The sequence below is a fragment of the Macrobrachium nipponense genome, chromosome 26, assembly GCF_015104395.2.
Source record: "Macrobrachium nipponense isolate FS-2020 chromosome 26, ASM1510439v2, whole genome shotgun sequence".
Taxonomy (NCBI): Eukaryota; Metazoa; Arthropoda; class Malacostraca; order Decapoda; family Palaemonidae; genus Macrobrachium; species Macrobrachium nipponense.
In genome coordinates, this window is record NC_087215.1 from 71,181,839 (window position 1) to 71,200,866 (window position 19,028).

The following is a 19,028-nucleotide window of genomic DNA, read 5'->3' on the forward strand; positions in this document are numbered from 1 at the left end:
CACTATGAAACAATTGTTAGGAGAGGGTGCACAGTAAGATTGAAGAAAGAATACGAACGGAGGTACAGTAAAAGTTATGAAAGTAGTTGCAGCTAGGGACCGAAGAGACGCTGCAAAGAACTTTTAAGTATTGCCTACATTGCACCGATTGAGGTACACTGACGGCACTAATCCCCTATGGGGAAACTCTTGGTACAAAACTACACGCAAACGACGAACCACCTTCCTGGAGTTTTTTTTATTGGAAAAGGTGTCCATGGATGAATATAAAATATGAAATTGGTAAGTTTATGGAGAGGCGCTAAAGCCAGGAGGGTCATTCATCAACACCAGGTTAACAAAGATGAACGAATGCTTACAAATGAATATTTGCAGCATCCTGCTTACATTATCTCTAAATGTTTGGTGATAATTTGTAAATATATTTGTTCGAGCTTTTGTGGAATAGCAAAATTGGACTTAACCATACAATCATCGCCAGGGTCACTTAGACGCCTCCATACCATAACTTCTAAGAAGGCTTCCAGGATTAATAATAAAGCCAAGGTAATTTAATTCTTGGTATAATTAAAAACACAAACACAGATTGCTCCGTGATGCTTTCCAAACACTTCAGTAATTGGAATGACGAATGTCCTTCATCTTACGTAAGAGAAAACGGAAAACCAAACATGAAAGTCAACTTGAATAAAAGGTCTCCAATTCCCAATCTGGTTGTATCTGGTAGGAGTGTTTGCTAAACAATTATAAGTCTTTGGTATTAATAACCTTAAATGTATAAAAATTTTATCATCATATAACGTACAGGCGACAACTAAAGTAACGCATGCAGCTACAAACACTAAAACATATAAATTATATAAATACTGATCAATATGGGTGTAGATATATAAATCACGACAATATTACAAGTTCAGGTTACTGAAGAGCTTATATAGGTTGAGGGGCGACATGTCAATTGGATTGTATTCTTCCGGAAGTTCGTTGTCATCTTGCCCACCTGGGTGATGATGATGATGATGATGATGATTTCCTTCATCACTTCCGTTTCTCAGTTCATCATCAGAATCTGGTAATCTGTCACTATCCTCGTCAGTCTTAATTGGTTCGTCGACATAACCATAATCTTTCAGTTCGTCATTTATGTTTTTCTCTTCACGGTCGTTTAGTTTTCCTCCGTCATCATCTTCATTTCCATCCACATTATTTTTCACCTTTTCTTCACTATTGTAAAGCAAACTGTTATCTAGTTCATCATTCTTGTAATCAGCACTGTCATTCCAGTTCTCACTATCTGTATCATCACTCTCTGCCTCTGAATCTTTGTACTTATCTTTACTGATGCTTGGTTTCACGGAGTGTGCTTCATATACGTCATTAATGCTGCCTACTTCTTCCTTAACTTTAAAAATGCCTTTCTCATTCTCATAATCGTCATAATTAACTATGTAATCATTACGGTCCTTGTAGTCGTAGTCTACGTCCTCTTCTTTACCCTCTTGTGGTACTTTCCCGGTGTCATTTTTGTTCTTTACCTTGTCGGCTGCTGTAGGCCTGCTTGCATGGACCTTATTCCCCCCTTCAAAAATGATGCTGATATTCGCTGCAGCACTATCACTGGCATTAGTATTCTCCAACCTCCTGTCTTTGTGAGCGTCAAGCGACTCTCTGTAGGTCCCATTGCCATGCTTGTGTTTGTTCCCGAAGTAGCCCCCTAGTGTATCATCTACATAACCATAATCGTTGTACTCATAGTCCTTGTATTCGTAATCTTGGGAACCACTGACTTCAGTGCGGTTTTTCAAAGTGCCATACTTATTGCCATAAGCTTTAGTTGTAGAACCATGAGCAGTGTATGTTTTGTTTCTTGAAGGACTGGTGACTTCAGTATGACTTGGGCTTACAGTTGAATTAGACGAATTTGTAAAAGGGGAAGTAGAAGGTCGTGTGACATTTGTAATCACAGATGATGGTGTAGTACTTACATTCTCCCTGGTAGTTGATGACGCTTGTACCGAAGTTGTCACGTTGGTTATGTCTTGCCTTGGAGCAGCAGTCGTTACATTGACACTTGGGACTGTCACATTTGTGGCTGGTGAAACAGAGTTAAAAGATCCTGGTGCTTCAGTTGTAGAGGGAATAGTTGATACTCTTGTCACTGCTGGAGTAGGTTTGTTTGTAGTTGACGAGTTGCTGGTATTGCCAGCATTTGATGGAGTTGTAGATGATGTCACATTACCAACAATTAATGTTGTTGTTGTCGCATTACCCACATTTGGTGGTGCTACAGTAGATGTCACGTTCCCACCACTTGGCAGCGTTGCAGTAGCTGTTACATTCCCAGCACCTGGTGATATATTAGTAGGTGAGGTCACTGTTCCAACACTAGTTGGTGTTGTGATAGAAGTTGTCACACTGCCAACGCTTGGTGTTGTAGTAGATGTCCCATTACCAACACCTGGGGTCGTTTTCGTTGGTGTATTTTCAGTCCTGTTTACGTCCGGAGTTGAGCCTGGTGGCTTTGCAGTACTAAAGGAAGTCAAGTTACCAACACTTGGTGGTGTTGCAGTACCAGAGGAAGTCAAATTACCAACACTTGGTGGTGTTGTGGTAAGAGGAGTCACAGTACCAACTCCTGGTGTTGTTCTGTTTAGTGCAGTTTCACTCCTGTTTCTATCACCAGCTGAGCCTGCAGAACTAACGCTGCTTAGAACCGAATTGGATGATGAATTTGCAGAGGTGTTACTGGAGATTTTGCCTTTGAGAAATTCTACATAGTACTTGCTGAGTGAATTGTTAAGAGTAGTAAGGAGGTTGTCCATTTGCAGCTGATCTTTCGAGTTGAGAAACTCCCCCCTTGACAAGACTCCAGTAGACCTGACGGACCACTTGAGAATACCAGTAATTTTCTTGGCATCACTAGTATCAAGGAGTCCTTGCATCACCTGTAAGTCAGAAGAATATGAGTGGAAAGGATTATATATGAAACTTTAGGTTCCATAATTCTAAGCAAATGCATTGCAACATGAACAATACTGGCGAACATTCCCTCACTTTAGACCTACTGTGATATAGCTTTCATTCTTTTTCAGTTTTAACTGTGTTGTTTTGTTACCTTTCCTAAGTTAATGAAAATTTTTCAACCAATGCCCAAAATACATAATATTTCATATAAAAGCTTCTAAAGTTCAAAATTGATTAAGAAAAAGACTAATATCTACCTCATATCACAAGGAAACTAAATTGCTGAAAATCTAAAACCTGTTGATTCTATTAAAGCTGGCCTTTGACAGATGTTAAATTTGACACTTATTTCAAACTCGGAATAATGTCTACTTACTCTCTTTATTATCTCCACTTGTTTATTTAGTAACTCTGCTGCCATCACTCCACCCGATATGGCGGTCGCTAGTCGTCCATCCTTCAAAGCTTCCTCATGGTCGGAAATATGACAAGATATGATTCCAGCAATTATTCTTCCAGTAAACTTGTTAATGTCTAACACACCTTTGGCCTCTGGATCAAGTCCTTTCTTAATCAGAGGCGGCAAGAAGTTCACCTCTGAGACTGCCTGACCTACGGTGTCTGGGACCCTACAGGACAAATTTGTCCAGGCCTCTTGAAATACAAAGTTTGCAAAGGCTGCGTGTAATTCTTCCTCCACCCTGTCTGCCATTCTCGGCCCGCTTCCAGTTGAAGGTTGTTGTGAAGCTTCAGGTGTCGCCGAGAAATTCCCAACTTGCGACACTGTGGGCAAAAGGCTCCGGTTAAAATGTAGGTCACCTTTCTCCGGTTGAGTGAGCCCCACTGATGACACATTCACTTTATTGTGGCTTATCCCAAGTGACAATTCCTTTCGAAAATTACCTTCAATGTTTTCCTTGTTACCCTGAAATGTTGGGTTACTGAATATTGGGGCATCGATAGATTCAAACCTAATTGGACTATTAATATCGGGTCTAGAAATTAGAGGTGCCTTTGCTGAATCTTTTAGGTTAGGTGACAGTTTTGGGGTATTTACAACATCCTCCAATGATCCAGTGGAATTTAATAGTATTTCCAGCATCTTAAGCGATGTTTTAAGATATTCCATCTCTGTTAACATCATATTCTCTGCTGCGGATTGTGCATAGGCCCGTTCATTTTCTGGGACGTGATTTAAGATATTTTTCATTATTTCAGCTGTAGTCATCCTGCCAAAAGTACCACCAAGTAAACCTACTTTCAAATTGTAATTCATAACATCCAAGAGGTTTGAGACACCTGTTGAGTTGGCTAACTGAGAAGACTTGACAGAATCACTTTGTTGTTCCGGAAGCAATGCAGAAGGTTGTTGTCGATGCGTGGAATTCAAATCTGAATCAGAGTACTTGGAGGAGTGCTCAGAGCTACTGCAGTTTCTTTTGTCCTTGCATCTGCTGCTGCTGCTGCTGCTACTGTTGCTGTTGCTATTGTTTTGAAATATCGAATGAAGGAATAACTCTTCACTTCCTTGACTCTTATTCACAAGATCACTCAAGCCCTTCAAGTTAATTGCAGATCCCCCAGCGTCTGTGAAATAGTGTTCTCCCTCATATTGCTCAAGGGACACCAGAGGGAGGTTTTGCGAGGCGGCGTAAGCAGCAAGTATGTTCTTTAAGTAAGAAGATTCATCCTTATCCTCGTCAGAAGTGCTGTTGTAACTAACGAGGATACTGCTCGGGATCCGAATATCTGAAGCTTCTAAGTAATTATAAGGTTCACTGGAATTGGCTGCAGTAGCATCTCTTTTGAATACATTAGATTTAGAATTGACTTTCAAGGTTCTCTGCCTTGCACTAAGCTCCCCTGGTCTAGGGAGCTCATTATTGCTTGATGCTGGAAGCCTAACTGAAAAACTGTCTTTAATTCCACTTAAGTCTTCTTCGAATGAACTGCCACCGTTTTTAGAATGCTCTTCTGCCTTGGCTTGTTTCTCTCTGCAACTACACCCATCTGGAATCCACACTTTTTCGAGGTGCATGAAGCCACTGTACAGTTGATTTTCAGTGTATAGATCCATCAATGCCCACCTCTGGAAAATAAGAATAACAGTGATAACTTTCAATTCTTCCAGTAATTCAGAAATGCGGAATACTCTGTTAAAGCATCAAGTGCTGCAGTATTTGACTTAAACAACAACTGCCTAATTTATATAATTAACCACCACATTTTATTAAGTTTTTTACTCCAGTGGAACAAAATTGTGCCATTCATATAACTTGGGTTCATTCGCAGTTTTTTTGTTTTTTGAGAAAAAAAAATCCTTTTATTCCTTGGCACTTTTGATGTTTTAAAACATAAAACCATATATTTTATTCCTATAGGATTAATAGGACACTACTTACAATTCTTGTAAAATCAGGTGGTTTTGAAAGTGGACATACAAATTGTGGCTAGGCAGTAATTTCCAACATCTATTAGATCTGAATTCGAATACATCAAATTAGGTATTAAAAAAAATCATATTACCAGCTTACCTCAGATAAAATATAAACTTTTATCTCAAATGAAACCATAAATTCTAGAACCATCAACATATCTGAGACCAGAAGCAGTTTCTGTGTAGGTGGACTTAAATTATAGAAATTAGACCGACTCGGTATCGTACACTTGAAAGGGATTTTATGCTTAACAGCTAAGAAGAATGGTAAAATATGAAAGGACAAAAATAACTGAAATAGAAATTGCACCAGCTTATGCTGGTCTCATGGCTTGTGCTTGAACCGATTAAATTTTTATCAAGTTTAAAGGGCAGCCAAACATATAACGTCAGTCACAGCCACTGTTTATGGGTTTCACAAAAACGCGATAATTTCAATTAAATGTGTGCATAAAATTAAGTTCAGGACGATATTTCTGAAGAGAAGAGCACTAGCATAACAATCTGGCTGGTGATTATCTATGGTTAATTTCTGGTGTGCTCATTCATGTAAGATTAGCCTTTAATCTCCGCAATATAATAGTTAAAATAGTCTCCCATAAAGTATTAGTTTTCTATAGTGCGTAAATACTTTATAGAAGACGATAAAAATTTAGATTTGACTAGTGACTCCTGTGTTCCTCGCTCCCGGGAAACCTGCGCGCACGTAGTTTTACAAATCAGGAAAGCCTGAGTTGTTGCCCACAACCTCAAAGCACTTGAATAAGAAATTACTTTTATTCTGTACCACTGCAAAAGTTAATGTCATCTGAAACTAAGAGGATTTAACCTCGAGCCAATATCCGTGCTTTATACTCTTGGCTCAGTAGTTGTCACCAAAATCATTGTTTATTTTTTCAATTATATCGAAATATCGACAGAAAACTAATACCTTTATCATATGATAGCAATTTTTGTGTAATTCATGACCAAAATATGGCTCTGCATTAGCTGATTTGCGCCCAGGGGAAAAATGTAACTTAACTGAAGTAACGCAACATTCCAAGGGTCTAGATAACTATACAATGTGGCGATTCTTAACAGCCAACTTTCGGTTAAAAGTAAACTATACACAATACATTGATTCTCTAAATTTGTCTCCGACAACTTACTGCATTCATACACCAAATATTAAGGCCACGTTCCTGGTTTATTCTTCATATTGATAAGTAAATATGTATAAACTACATGTTTCAGATTTATACAGTTCGTATTAATAAGCCAGTTGATACTGAATTTCCCTGGGTTAAGCAGGCATATTCTAATCACTATAGTACCATAAGCACTCTTCCACAAGTTTGTAAAGACACCATTCTCGAATAAAAAAAAAATTATGTACCTTAAGAAAAATAAAGAAGATAGTTTTTCAAAGTTAAAGAAAGTTTTCATTTCTTCTTTAGAAGTTTTAATTTCTTCTCTAGAAGTCTTTTTTCACTCAGGCAACAAGATTTAAGTCTTACCTGGGTGCAACTGAATACTGTGTGTTCAGTACTCCCACTTGAACAAGCCTGTTCTTCGCAAGTTCTCACAAAGACTGGCTGAACGTAGCCCGCCGAGTGTTGTACGACTTTTGCTTGGCTTGATCCATTAACTGGAAACAGACAGTATTTAAGACCTCGTTACATAATGCAAAATATAAGTCTAAATGGTTTATGTTAAATTGATTACATGTCAGTTTCAGTAAATGAAATGCCCCAATAAATTTTTTTAAATTGAATGAAGTGTTTAGCTTCCTTCTACGATATGGCAACTCAGAATGTATCTGATAACCCTGAATCCACCAATTATTTATTACTCATAACTTAAAATATATATAAAAAAGTTTGTCCAGCGCTTACCAGAAGCCACATGATCTGGGAGTATAAGGTCTACCTTCTCTCTGCAGCAACACGAACTGGGGTAAAATTGGGAACATATGAGACTTTAGAAGCTAAGTGAACATTTCATCTACACGGTGAATGATTCCTTCGATTTGGATACACTGTAACAGAGCTGACGTCTACCCAGCAACATGATGTATTTCGCTTTTTCAGTGCCTAAAATTATGCTTTATGCAAAGGGTAAGATATGATCAAAGTTATTCTGTATTTTAGCTTACCAATACAAACTAAAGGATGATATAAACAATTACCCAAGTTATGTTTGTTTCATACTCTAAATGGACGGCATAGTGTTACAATTGTCTGCATACGTTATGTACATTATGAAATGAGTTCTGGAATATACAAAACTATTCTAATATCTCTGTTGTAAAATATATGAGAGAGAGAGAGAGAGAGAAGAGAGAGAGAGACGAGAGAGAGAGAGAGATAGAGAGAGAGAGAGAGAGAGAGAGAGAGAGATAGAGAGATAGAGAGAGAGAGAGAGAGAGAGAGAGAGAGAGAGAGAGAGGCTATATCACTAACCTGTTCACGACTTCGAGTTGTTGAAGCCAAGGCGATGTCGCCTCTACGTAAGATTCCACGCTCCAAGTCCCGGGCATTAGTGGTAACGACCTTTTTGGGTACAGTGTTTTACATCCTTAAAAAAAAAAAAAGTGAGCAAAATTAATGATTCATGAACCTTTCCCTTTCATATTAGACAAGAAAATTGTGGGACATTGTTCTCTAGAGGTAAATGTGATTAAAACAGGTGTTATCAAAATCCCTGAAAAAAAATTTATGCTTTGGTTTGCCTTACCTTTTGCTTGTAAAGTACCCTGTGCTGATGGACAACAGACCACAGCACCTGTTAACCTATTGACGACGTGACAGGGCATTGAATTTTTCCCATATACAAGGCAGTTTCTCTGGAAAGGTCAGAGAAAAATGGACTATACAAATGAGATCTTAATGTGGCAGGGGTGTTACTGGCTAAAGGAAGTCCTTTATAACATACTACCTCTTACTGACGATCTGAATTGAAGAATTTGAAAATTAAGTGTGATACTTTCCTATCTACCAGTTATCAATTTTCTCAGCCTTGAAAAGAAATCAACATTGTAAATTTATATTTCTAATACTTACTCCTAAATCACTTGTCATACAGATCACCAGTGATTACCACATCCGCGACTCAAGACGGAGTACTTAGTTTAGGATGAAGTAGAACTCTCATAGGTTTAGACAAATGTTCACCGATTGCGTAACTGGTTATCGACTGATAAACTTTTCCCATAGCAGTCAAAGATAATTTATATTTTTTCAAACATACGAGTACAAAGCAGAACATTGGGTATACCCAGGATTATTCCTACAGAATTGGTGACAGATAGGTGAACTGTGGGGCCCCGCCCACTTACCTGTCAGTAAACCACCTGCAACTGTTGAATTCCTTGCCATGTGCACGAACTGAAAGAGCAGGCACCTCCTCACTTCCTATATAGCCTGGCAAATGAATGAAGGAGGTGTTTTCCCTGTTTAAGAGTTTAGTTCACTACGTCAACCCGTCCCTCGAGGAGAGGTTAAGAAAAATCCTATCTTTCCCATTTAGAGTATATTATATAAAGGCTGATGGATGGCATTTGCATCCTAGATTGAGAGATCGCGCTCTCTTATCAGCCATTCCACTCCCAATACCCCTTGTTAAAGACAGGATGGATTAACGCTTCCATTTCACTTAAGACTTCGGACAGTTATCCGTTATGTAGCGCTCTCCCTTCATCTCCTGATCCAGTAGGACTGGAAGCTAGATTCGGATGCTTTCAATTACATTTACTTTTTGTATCCATCCAACCAAAACCCCAGGAACCACTGTAGACCCTCAACGGTATTTAGTCCGTCTAGTGATTAAAAAGTCCTGTCTTGGCCGAGGGCGCCTTGCAGGACTCTTTACTCCTTATTTTCAGACACGTTCGTAATCGTTCTCCCTGGATCCTACCAAATGCTTAATAGTAATGCCTCAATACCACAACAGTTAACATGAATATTGGCTCAGCTACTTGAAAGCCTTAATGATCTGTGGCTATTTCCCAAGCAACTTCTCGAATTTGCGAGTTTTCAGCATCTTGTCTTCTCTGGTCTTCTCTGCCACATGCAATTGAAACTTTAGACAAAACCAGAAGTATATTATTTCGTCAGTCATGTGGCCAAGACGCTGCCAAGCTAAGAATTTTAACTCACTTCAGAGTCCTAGCCCTTCGACCTACATCAGCGACTAACAGCTATAAATCCTTACCATAAGAACGCAAAGTAAATGCAGAAGAACGACCAACACACGTCGGGAAGAGAATGCTTTCTCCATGATCGATTGCTCAAGTTAAATCGACAGATTCACAGAGAGAACCACATGAGCGATTGCCGGACCGGAAGGTAACCCTGATGAGTGATGACTGGAATGAACTTTCCTGGACTGCCAGAATGTTCTGTTGTCGCTCAAAAGATGGCAGCACCAATGCACCAAGGGTGAGCTGACTTTTATCATCATTGCCTCGGGCGGTCATTATTATCATCAGAGGGATGAACTTTCTATCATAAATCAGCTGCGAATAATCAGTTATGGAATGTGAATCAGAGAAAAATCGGACATTTCAAATAGTCAGAGAAAACGGTGTGAATATGTGAGTTCATCCATCTGCGAATTCACTTCCAGCATAAATATATTATATTTCAAAGTGTGACCAGATTTGAAGCAGCTTACTTTCCTCTCTCTCTCTCTCTCTCTCTCTCTCTCTCTCTCTCTCTCTCTCTCTCTCTCTCTCTCTCTCTCTCTCTCTCTCTCTCTCTCTGAGGAAAATATTCTCTTCAGTATACTCCCTTCCTGAGTATATTACCTTCTTTAGTATATTCCCTTCTTCAGCATATTACCTTCTTCAGTATATTCCCTTCTTCAGCATATTCCCTTCCTCAGTATATTCCTTTCCTCAGTGTATCCCTACACGGAAGGGCCATCCCCGTTGAAAGCAGTATATATATTTTTTTCTTTATCGTCGTGTGTCCGCAGCGTTTTACCATGTGGCAGTTTCGTGACTGTCACACAATTTAGAACTGCTTCGGTGTTATTGATAAATCCTCGATAAGCGGGGGGACATAAAAACGTAGAGGTGTTCTCCCCCTGGCCTCATACACTCCCCCCCCCCCCCCCCCGCAATCCACCCCACCACCAACGCCAGCTTATGCTTCCAAGGAAATTTAAAGTTACATATCCTCAGCCAAGGGGGTATAACTTTTATATATAAGTAAACACACGAACACACACAAATAATATAATATATATATATATATATATATATATATATTATAATATATATCTATATATATATATATATATATATATCTATATATATATATATATATATATATATAATATATATAAGTGTGTGTATGTATATCACAGATATATCCGTTTTAATTATCAGAAAACATTAAGAAGGAAATAACACTGTCAGGTATTTGTCCAACCATATATCCAGTATACCTAGCCAGACCGCAGCGTTGCATAACTTAGCTGTTCGAACTTATCCATGCACAGCATGTAAAAGTGTATGCATCAGTATCTCTGCCTACACTACACATGCAAAGCGTTGTAGGCCTTGAATTCTTCCCGGAGAAAGGAAGAAGTTCGCTTCGGCCACTGCGGGTGGGACTAATGTGTCTAATAAAAACGTGAACAACACATAGTGTTATGCTGTCGCCATGATCAACGAAGAGTTGTCTCACGTGGTGCAAAGTATTTCCATCGTTTTCTGGTTTATATTAACGGTAAATATTGATGTTTAGTTTTCGTCAGAAAATTAACGCATGGAAGAATGTTGTCGAATGTGAGAATAAATAGAATGTGGAGTGTATCGACATGAATACAAACTTTAGTATCGATAGGTAGCAGCTTATTGCCATCGATTCGCTTCGACTTGCTGTAGCTACTGTGGGCGAGAGGAGGGAGGAATGCCAGTAGTCTTGCACGCGCCCCTCGTGTCAAGTTCAGAGAAAGCAAGAGTCTTCTCCCTTCGTGGAGAGTTTTAGTACGAGGATTTCTAGTCTTCGCGCCGACTGGTCTCACCCCTGGAGTCTCCTCCTTCAGCATGTTTACCTTCAGGAAGCCCATCCTGAAGGCTGTCAGGATGGACGAAAGGATTAAGGTGCGTTTTTTTTTTTTTATCATTACTCTCGCTTCTGTGATTGTTGCCAAGTGCGAAAATTGATCCGTACGAAATGTTAAACAATACTGGAGTTCAGTTTCCATGCAGTCGCAGTGAGGTATATAATATTGTGTGTGTGTGTGCTATATTAATAAATACGACTCTCATATCAACACTTTGAGAGACTCATAAAAAAACATCTAATTTTCCCAATGTAAGTGCTACGTTTAGAGGCAATATTTTCAGCAACCCAAGTGACAGAAAAATTCTCAACAGCAAGGTGTTCCTGCCGCTGCTATGTTTAAAAAAGGGAAAATTTAATTTACGCTGATGTGCAACCTTAGTCTCACCGGGTCAAGTTATCCCCATAAATGGATTTTCTCCACTAAAAATTGCTAAACATATGAAGTGCTGTAGGTAATAAATAAACATATGCCTATGTAGTTTAGCATCTTGCCTGCCACTTGCATAGTTGCCGTTTTATCTTGCTGCAAAATGATGCCCACAAACTCCATCATTTTGCACCAAGGTTAATCAGCAACTATGCAGGTGGCATGCAAGATGCTTAAACTATATAGGCCTATGTTTGTTTATTACCTACATCAATTGACATTTAGCCATTTCTAGAGAGAAATTCTACACTCCGTCCTTGAATGTAGAGATAAAGTATCTTATTTTGAATACTATAAGTGTTCAAAATACAAATATAGTACATGGGCAAGAAGATTGGGTCTTATCGATAGGCTATAGCTGGCTTACCTACAGAAGCCGACGAAACCTGCCCGTCAGCCTAACTGAATCTAGCCGTCAGATCCATCCTCCGTGTTAATTCAGTCTCTGACAGAACTTGTCTTTGTACCTGAAGCTATAGAGCTACAAGCACATCTAAAATGTAAAGAAATCTAGAAGTTAAGTGGGCATTATGGTTATCAGAAATGCAAATTTATTTGGCAGAAAGACACCAGTATATTCTAAATATATACTGCAGCTTCAAAAGCAAAACTCGATTATAAACACTTGGCTGTGATGAAGAATATGGGTCTAGTCAAGCTCTAACAAATGTATCTAAATTGGAAAGATGTATGTACATATAAGCGGGAATAGACTTATATACCATTCTTTGTGGTCAAGTGGGTAACGTTGTCTCGATCTGATATTCCGGATGATAGATCAGATCTCACCCGGCCATTTAAAATTTCATGCGGTTCTTCTTTGGACCTGATGCTTTATCTTAGATATATATATAATATGATATATATATAATATATATATATTATATCTACACATATGAATCAACAAAGTGCATGATGTTTTTTCTTTACACCAAGATATTTTCAAGCAAACTACACATAAAAACCACTCAGGTTTACAATCAACAATAAGATTAAAAGGAAATACAGTGTAAATTCTTGACAATCACTGTTTCTTTCCAGAACAAAAGAGCCTGCAAGGAATGTTCCATCTGCAATGAACCCTTCGACACCAAACGGCACTGTCCCAGGCTACTCCCTTGTTCCCACTGCCTGTGCTCCTTCTGCATATCGGAGGTGATGTGGACGAGCAAGGCCTGCCCATTCTGCCGGGCCGATTTCCATGACAAGGCTGCAAACGACTTTCCCAAGAACAGGAACCTCATGGAAATCCTGCAGTACGTGTCGATGCTGGAGGCCATGGTCTCTCTGCCGAACCGCGGGAAGAACACTGTGTCCTTCACCAGGTGGAGAGAAGACTTTAGAAAGGACGTGAAAAGGGAGAGCCTTCCCAAGAGCGAAAATGCCAAGGCCAAGATAGAAGATAACATGAAATTCAATTCCAGGCTGATGGAAGGCATGATGGCCCAGAATGAGAAGATCACCAATGAGGCCATACCTAAGCTCAGGGCCATACAGGAGAAAAACACCAGCAAGGTAGAATACCTGGCTCTGGAAAACGATAAGCTGCAAGGGCAGCTGGACGTCATCCTGCAGAAGGAAAAGGACATGAAAGATGCCGACGACGGCCTTGAAGCAGCGAAGAACTTCACGGAGGCGGCTCCGTTCCTCGACTTGTTTGAGGATACTGACAAGGAGCTGCAAGATCTGGAAGAGGACGTGAACGACTTTCTGTCGAGGGATAAGGGAGTGAGTCGCACCATTAGCGAGGTAGGCCTACTTATGTGTGTGTGTGTGTAGAAGTGAAAATTTGTCAGTTATACGCACAACATTTTCATACTTTGAAATATTAACCCAAAAGTAAGATATTGAAATCACTTTACCTTGTGAATGCCACAAGCAAACTCGTGCATTTATTGCATAATAAATTTTTTTCCATTCCATGTATGTGTTTGCGGGTGTTTATCTACAGCTGCATGTGCAGGTGTGAATATAATAATGCTAATAATTGGCGTTTCAAGCGTACCTTCTCCATGTAAATCTTACTGTCCACTTGAGTTATTTTCTTCTTCCAACAGACCTTTCATAAGACGGAGGGGAAGATCAACGCCTTCCTGGTAGTCATAGGATTCCTCGAGAAGGAGCCTGACATCGACTTGTGCCCTGGAAAGGTGTTCGTAACGATGCAACATGGGCCACAGCACCTCACAGTAAGCCATTCACCTTTTCTTATAGTACCTCTTTACTCGCTGACGCGAAAATCGATGGGTTCGACACGTCTAGAATTTTATTGCAGACGATTTCCTACGAAAACTGTCTACAAAGTAATACAAAATTAAATTGAAATGATAACTCGTGACACCTTGATAAGCATCTTTTAGTTTTATGCGATTGAAAACTGTCTCAATTTTATCTTTTCCATTCTTTGTCGCACATTGAATTATGTTCAGAACTGTGTATAACGACGATGAACTGCATGTTAGATTCAGTTTGACTAATTTTGGCACGATTGCAGTCTTACTAGAAAAAATATACCAATAACAACATAGTAACAGGTAACTTTTATTATTGTTATTCAGAATATGAGCTTTATTCGTATGGAACAAGTCCACCACAGGTCCGCTGACTTGCTATTCAAGCTTCCAAAGAATATAGTGCTAATTAGAAAGAAGTAACAGAAGGTAATACGAAAAACAGAAAGAAGAGACCACTTACTAAAAAATATATTATCCAATTAATAAATAGATAGAAAAATATAAGTAGTTTGTTAAAACACAAGAATTGTATTATTTACCCATGACTGACGCATTTCAAAATCTAAAAAGAACTATGAGTGAATTAAAAGGATCATACATAGCTTACGAAATCTGCTTAATCAAATTTGACAGCGCTGACAATTTTCTCCTTATCAAAGCTTCATGAGTTATATGCCCCTTTTAAAGGCAAGAGTCCATGCTGGCATAAGGCCAGCTTAATGCAAAACAGTCTATTTATTCGTAGGAATTACCTTCCCCTAACCTTCGGTGTTATTGTAACTGGAGAAGTGTAGCTCTGTCACCCTGTGGCTCTCTTTCGACACATCACCTTCTTCTTCTTCTTCCTTCAGGTTGACGACCTTAGAACCATGGAACGGCCGGTAAGACGTAGGGTGCTCCAGGAAAAGGTATTCACCGTAGACAAAAGCATGGAGCGACGCGCATTGGTTTCTCTGACCGACGATGACAGGATCTGTTTACAATACGTGACAGAGGGACCTTTGCCGCCAAACTCCTGCGTTGTCAGTGTGAGTTTTCAGCAAAAACGTAATTTTTCTTTCACTTGATACTCTTTTACGTATTTGCTATGTAATGGTAGTAGTACTTTGGCACAGTTAAAGAGTTGGATAGCATTCGTGCTTGGCTATTGGTCATAGGCGGTCGAGTCACTGACTGGTGTTCAAAATGTTTGTGACAGTTTGTGACAGTGAGTGATAAGTGTATGGTATGTTCTACTGTAATGTTGGCGCAACCTAACATCTTCCCAACATGCTGACTCGTCTGGGGTAAGATGGTGACGTATACTGCTAGTATTTACTTGTGTTGCATCCACTCAGTCCAACGCTGTGATTGCAGCATTGTATTTTTAATGGCTTCTGTTTGATATCTAAGTAAAATTTACATGAACTGCAGGTTCGAGAATAAATAGCGTCTTTCCTGTATAAGTGCACAGACGATTTATTCATACATAGACACACACACACACACACACACACAGGTATAGACGGATATGTTTGCGTGTACATTTGTATTATTGCATGTGTAAATGTATGAGAAATTTGGTACGGGAAAGGCATATTTCAGAGAAAGGTAAATAACGCGATGAAAGCATTATTTCTAAAACCCCACTACATCGACAGTGAGGCATATGCACCAAGTGAAGACTGTTGAACACAGAGATGTCGATGAAATGGAGAAGGTATTGAGTTTGAGAGAAAATATACGGCTTGAACATGAGCAGATTCCGAAAAGAAGAGACAGGCAGGGTGAAAATTGCAGTGCAGTTGATGATGCCAATGCAGAAGGTCAAGGAGTAATCTTATGGTAGTCCAAGAGGGTCTTAATAATAATAAGCGCGTCTTTAATCGAGGTGTAAGACTTGAAGTGTTTACCAGTTTCCTTAAACAGTTGTGAAATGCTCAACTGAATCATGTGTTCCCCTTTCACTTCTAGCATGAGGACATTATGGAGGCTGCGGAAACCCCGGAGCCGTTGTCATTCCTCGAGATTGGAGCTGAGGGAAAATCACTAGGCCGACTCTTCATTCGTCTGTCTCCGAGCAACAAGACAGCGAGTACCTTTCCTCTGTTTCGCACTGGTGACAAGGAATGTCAGTTTCTTGATGCGAGCGTCATAGAAGTGCTAAACAAAGGTGACTCGGATGAAGAACGGGTACTTTTTAAGGTCACCAACTGGAAAGACTGGCCGGGTTTGAATGCCTTGCAGACCGAAGAGCAAGATGTACCCGAGTTACCATCTGGTGCAGGTTTGGTAGAAGCTGTTGAGTCTGAAGGAGAGGGTCTCCATTTCACCATCAAAACAGGAGAAACTTCGAGCACCTGCTCCAGTGGTAAGTATATTGGGAAAATTGAAGAAGGTCTTAGCGTGTTGTTAACGGCCATATCCGAACATGAAGATGTGACTAAAGTTTCTATCACGGTCTGTGGCATTATCCTGCCTATACAGATCGAAAAATGCCATTCAGACGCAGCAGAAGTGATCTGTGATTAATGAGCCATTCTCAAGATAGAAAAATGTCTCTCATCTCCTAGGCTTTACGAAGAAAATAGTGGAGGCAGCCCCATAAGTAGTTATCACGTGTGAAATTAGCTATGCAGACGTCTCCTTTTAAAGGCTGTGGCTCCAGAAGGTGGACCTTTTTGATTTCTGACTTATATTTTAGAATGAGGTCGCTAACTCAATTGCTCTGCTCCTGACTCAGCCTTGACTCACCACACTCAGCTCACTACCAGATACACAATTCACTATTTGGTTAAACAGGATCTGGGTACTCTCAATAAAATTGTGAGTGAAAACTAGCTGATATATATATATATATATATATATATATATATATATAAATATTTATATATATATATAGATATATATATATATATATATATATATATATATATTATATATATATATATATCTATATATATATATATATATATATATATATATTTATAAACTGAATCAAGAAAGTTAAGAACGTGGTAAATCCATAAATAAAGGTATATGCCACGAGGGAAAATAAACAACGGAGTATCCGCGAGATCTTTCGACGTCCAAACGTCCTTTACTTAGCAGATGAACTGACTTACATGAGGAAATGACAATACACGAAAGGTCGTATAACTGACAGATAGGGATTATAAAGAGATTAGTACCTAGAATCCGACACACCTGGAAGATGAGTAACCTTCCCAAACAAGCAAAAACATGGGTACAATTAAAAGTTTAAGACAATCTGCTCAAACATAAGGTGAAGCCAATTAAAGGATTATTATAGGTGACAGCTATTCAGAACTTTGGTAAACAAAAACATTCACAATACATATTAAACATACATATACAATGAAGATATCTCTAAGGCAACTAATTTTTATTTAAGTCTGTAATTATATCTTTGAGGTCATTCTTAAACATGTTACAAATACAAGGGTCTAAATGAAACAGGCTACGACTAATATTGAAATTACAATGAGAAGTAAGTTGTATTAAAGCGGAGACTCCGTTGTTTATTTTCCCTCGTGGCATATACCTTTATATATATATATATATATATATATATATTAAGTATATATATATATATCTATATATAGATATATATATATATATATATATTGACTGGTAAAAATGTTCTGTTCCAATAGAATCACATCTAATGAAAGGAGCTCATAAAAACGCCAAAATATAGAAAGTAAGTACTATATTTCAGACTGTTGTTTCTCTCTTCAGGTAGGTAATGAATGATAAAAGTTACAGAAAAGGTCGTATTTATACCAAAGGTAAGCCATTTTAGGTCACCCCCACTGATAATTCCTCTTTAATCTTCTTAGGCGTTGGTTGAAGGAAGACTTTATGTATGATATCTGAATCCCAGGCGCCCTTTGATATGTTCATTACCTGCCTTTGTTTAATCAAGGCTGACTCTATCATCTGGCTTTTGTACCGATATTTGCTGCTGTAAATTATATATATATATATATATATATATAGATATATATATATATATATATATATATATATATGTGTGTGTGTGTGTGTGTGTGTGTGTGTGTGTGTGTGTGTGTGTGTGTGTGTGTGTGTGTGTATATGTTCATCCATGAATTAGAAAAAACTTTATATTTAATTTTTCATTAATAAAAGTGATATATCATATTTGTCAGCTGATATGGCAGTGAGAGTAACTCCAGATATGAAATATGAAAACACAGTATAAGACACACAGGAAATTTGATTTTCACATGCAATAAACTCTACAGTGCTTTGGGGAAGTGTTCTCTTGTTTGAGCATAACTCTTAACCTGCCAGATTTTTATTAATCGCAAGGTGCTTGTGTTTGTTTGTGTGGCCTAACATTTCCGGATACGAGAATGTTGTGCGGTCTTTATGAATACATAATGAGAGTCATAAGAGGAAACGAAAGTCCGAAGTGGGAAACTAGACCGTCACTCTTTTACTTTCATATCTTCTTGGGCCTTTCGTCGTCTCTGGCGACTTTCACATCTTCCTGGGAGTTTCATTTCCTCTTGGGACTTTCGTCATGTATTTGTGATGGCCTTTTTTCCAAGTCTCTGTGCTCAGGTCTGAAACATTACATTGCTCCACTTAGCCAAACACGAACGGCGGAAGATTCCTTCATTGCATCAATTTGATTGATGCAAGATATAGATAGGTTTTACTTCAGCTTGTTGGCTAACGTTGAAACTCCCATGTATTCCAAGAGAATACATGGGCCGTTGTTAATGCTGTAGAGCTCTTCTGGATCTGCTGAACTGAATATGAAAGAGCTATTCCGAAGTTACGAAGGGAACTGGATATCATTCTTTTGCAGCCCTCTGAAGATAAATGGTAACTACATAGTTCAAAGGGCTAAGTAATTAAGTATAATCAACAGTCAA

The 19,028-nt window shown here is 38.8% G+C and overlaps 2 protein-coding genes across 2 annotated transcripts; one reads left to right on the forward strand and one right to left on the reverse strand.

Moving 5' to 3' along the window:
- Nucleotides 1-547: 547 nt before the first annotated feature.
- LOC135200395 (uncharacterized) lies at nt 548-9,784 on the reverse strand. Its single transcript, XM_064229023.1, has 7 exons — nt 9,596-9,784; nt 8,120-8,228; nt 7,846-7,960; nt 7,279-7,334; nt 6,901-7,031; nt 3,341-5,053; nt 548-2,945 (listed from the first exon to the last, which is right to left on the reverse strand). Exons 1-7 carry the CDS (start codon nt 9,659-9,661, stop codon nt 906-908), a joined length of 4,230 nt encoding a protein of 1,409 aa, XP_064085093.1. The 5' UTR covers nt 9,662-9,784; the 3' UTR covers nt 548-905.
- A 1,364-nt stretch (nt 9,785-11,148) lies between these two features.
- Nucleotides 11,149-16,936, forward strand: LOC135199871 (uncharacterized). Its single transcript, XM_064228004.1, has 5 exons — nt 11,149-11,495; nt 12,929-13,636; nt 13,945-14,076; nt 14,973-15,149; nt 16,075-16,936. The coding sequence occupies exons 1-5, from the start codon at nt 11,439-11,441 to the stop codon at nt 16,630-16,632; spliced, it is 1,632 nt and encodes a 543-aa protein (XP_064084074.1). The 5' UTR covers nt 11,149-11,438; the 3' UTR covers nt 16,633-16,936.
- Nucleotides 16,937-19,028: the final 2,092 nt, after the last annotated feature.

Coding starts and splice junctions, on each gene's coding strand:
- LOC135199871 (XM_064228004.1), top strand. CDS start 11,439: ATGTTTACCTTCAGGAAGCCCATCCTGAAGGCTGTCAGGATGGACGAA. Junction 13,637..13,944: donor TGAGTCGCACCATTAGCGAG/GTAGGCCTACTT, acceptor TTCTTCCAACAG/ACCTTTCATAAGACGGAGGG. Junction 14,077..14,972: donor ATGGGCCACAGCACCTCACA/GTAAGCCATTCA, acceptor TTCTTCCTTCAG/GTTGACGACCTTAGAACCAT.
- LOC135200395 (XM_064229023.1), bottom strand. CDS start 9,661: ATGGAGAAAGCATTCTCTTCCCGACGTGTGTTGGTCGTTCTTCTGCAT. Junction 7,961..8,119: donor GGGTACTTTACAAGCAAAAG/GTAAGGCAAACC, acceptor TTTTTTTTTAAG/GATGTAAAACACTGTACCCA. Junction 7,335..7,845: donor CAACTCGAAGTCGTGAACAG/GTTAGTGATATA, acceptor ATTTTACCCCAG/TTCGTGTTGCTGCAGAGAGA.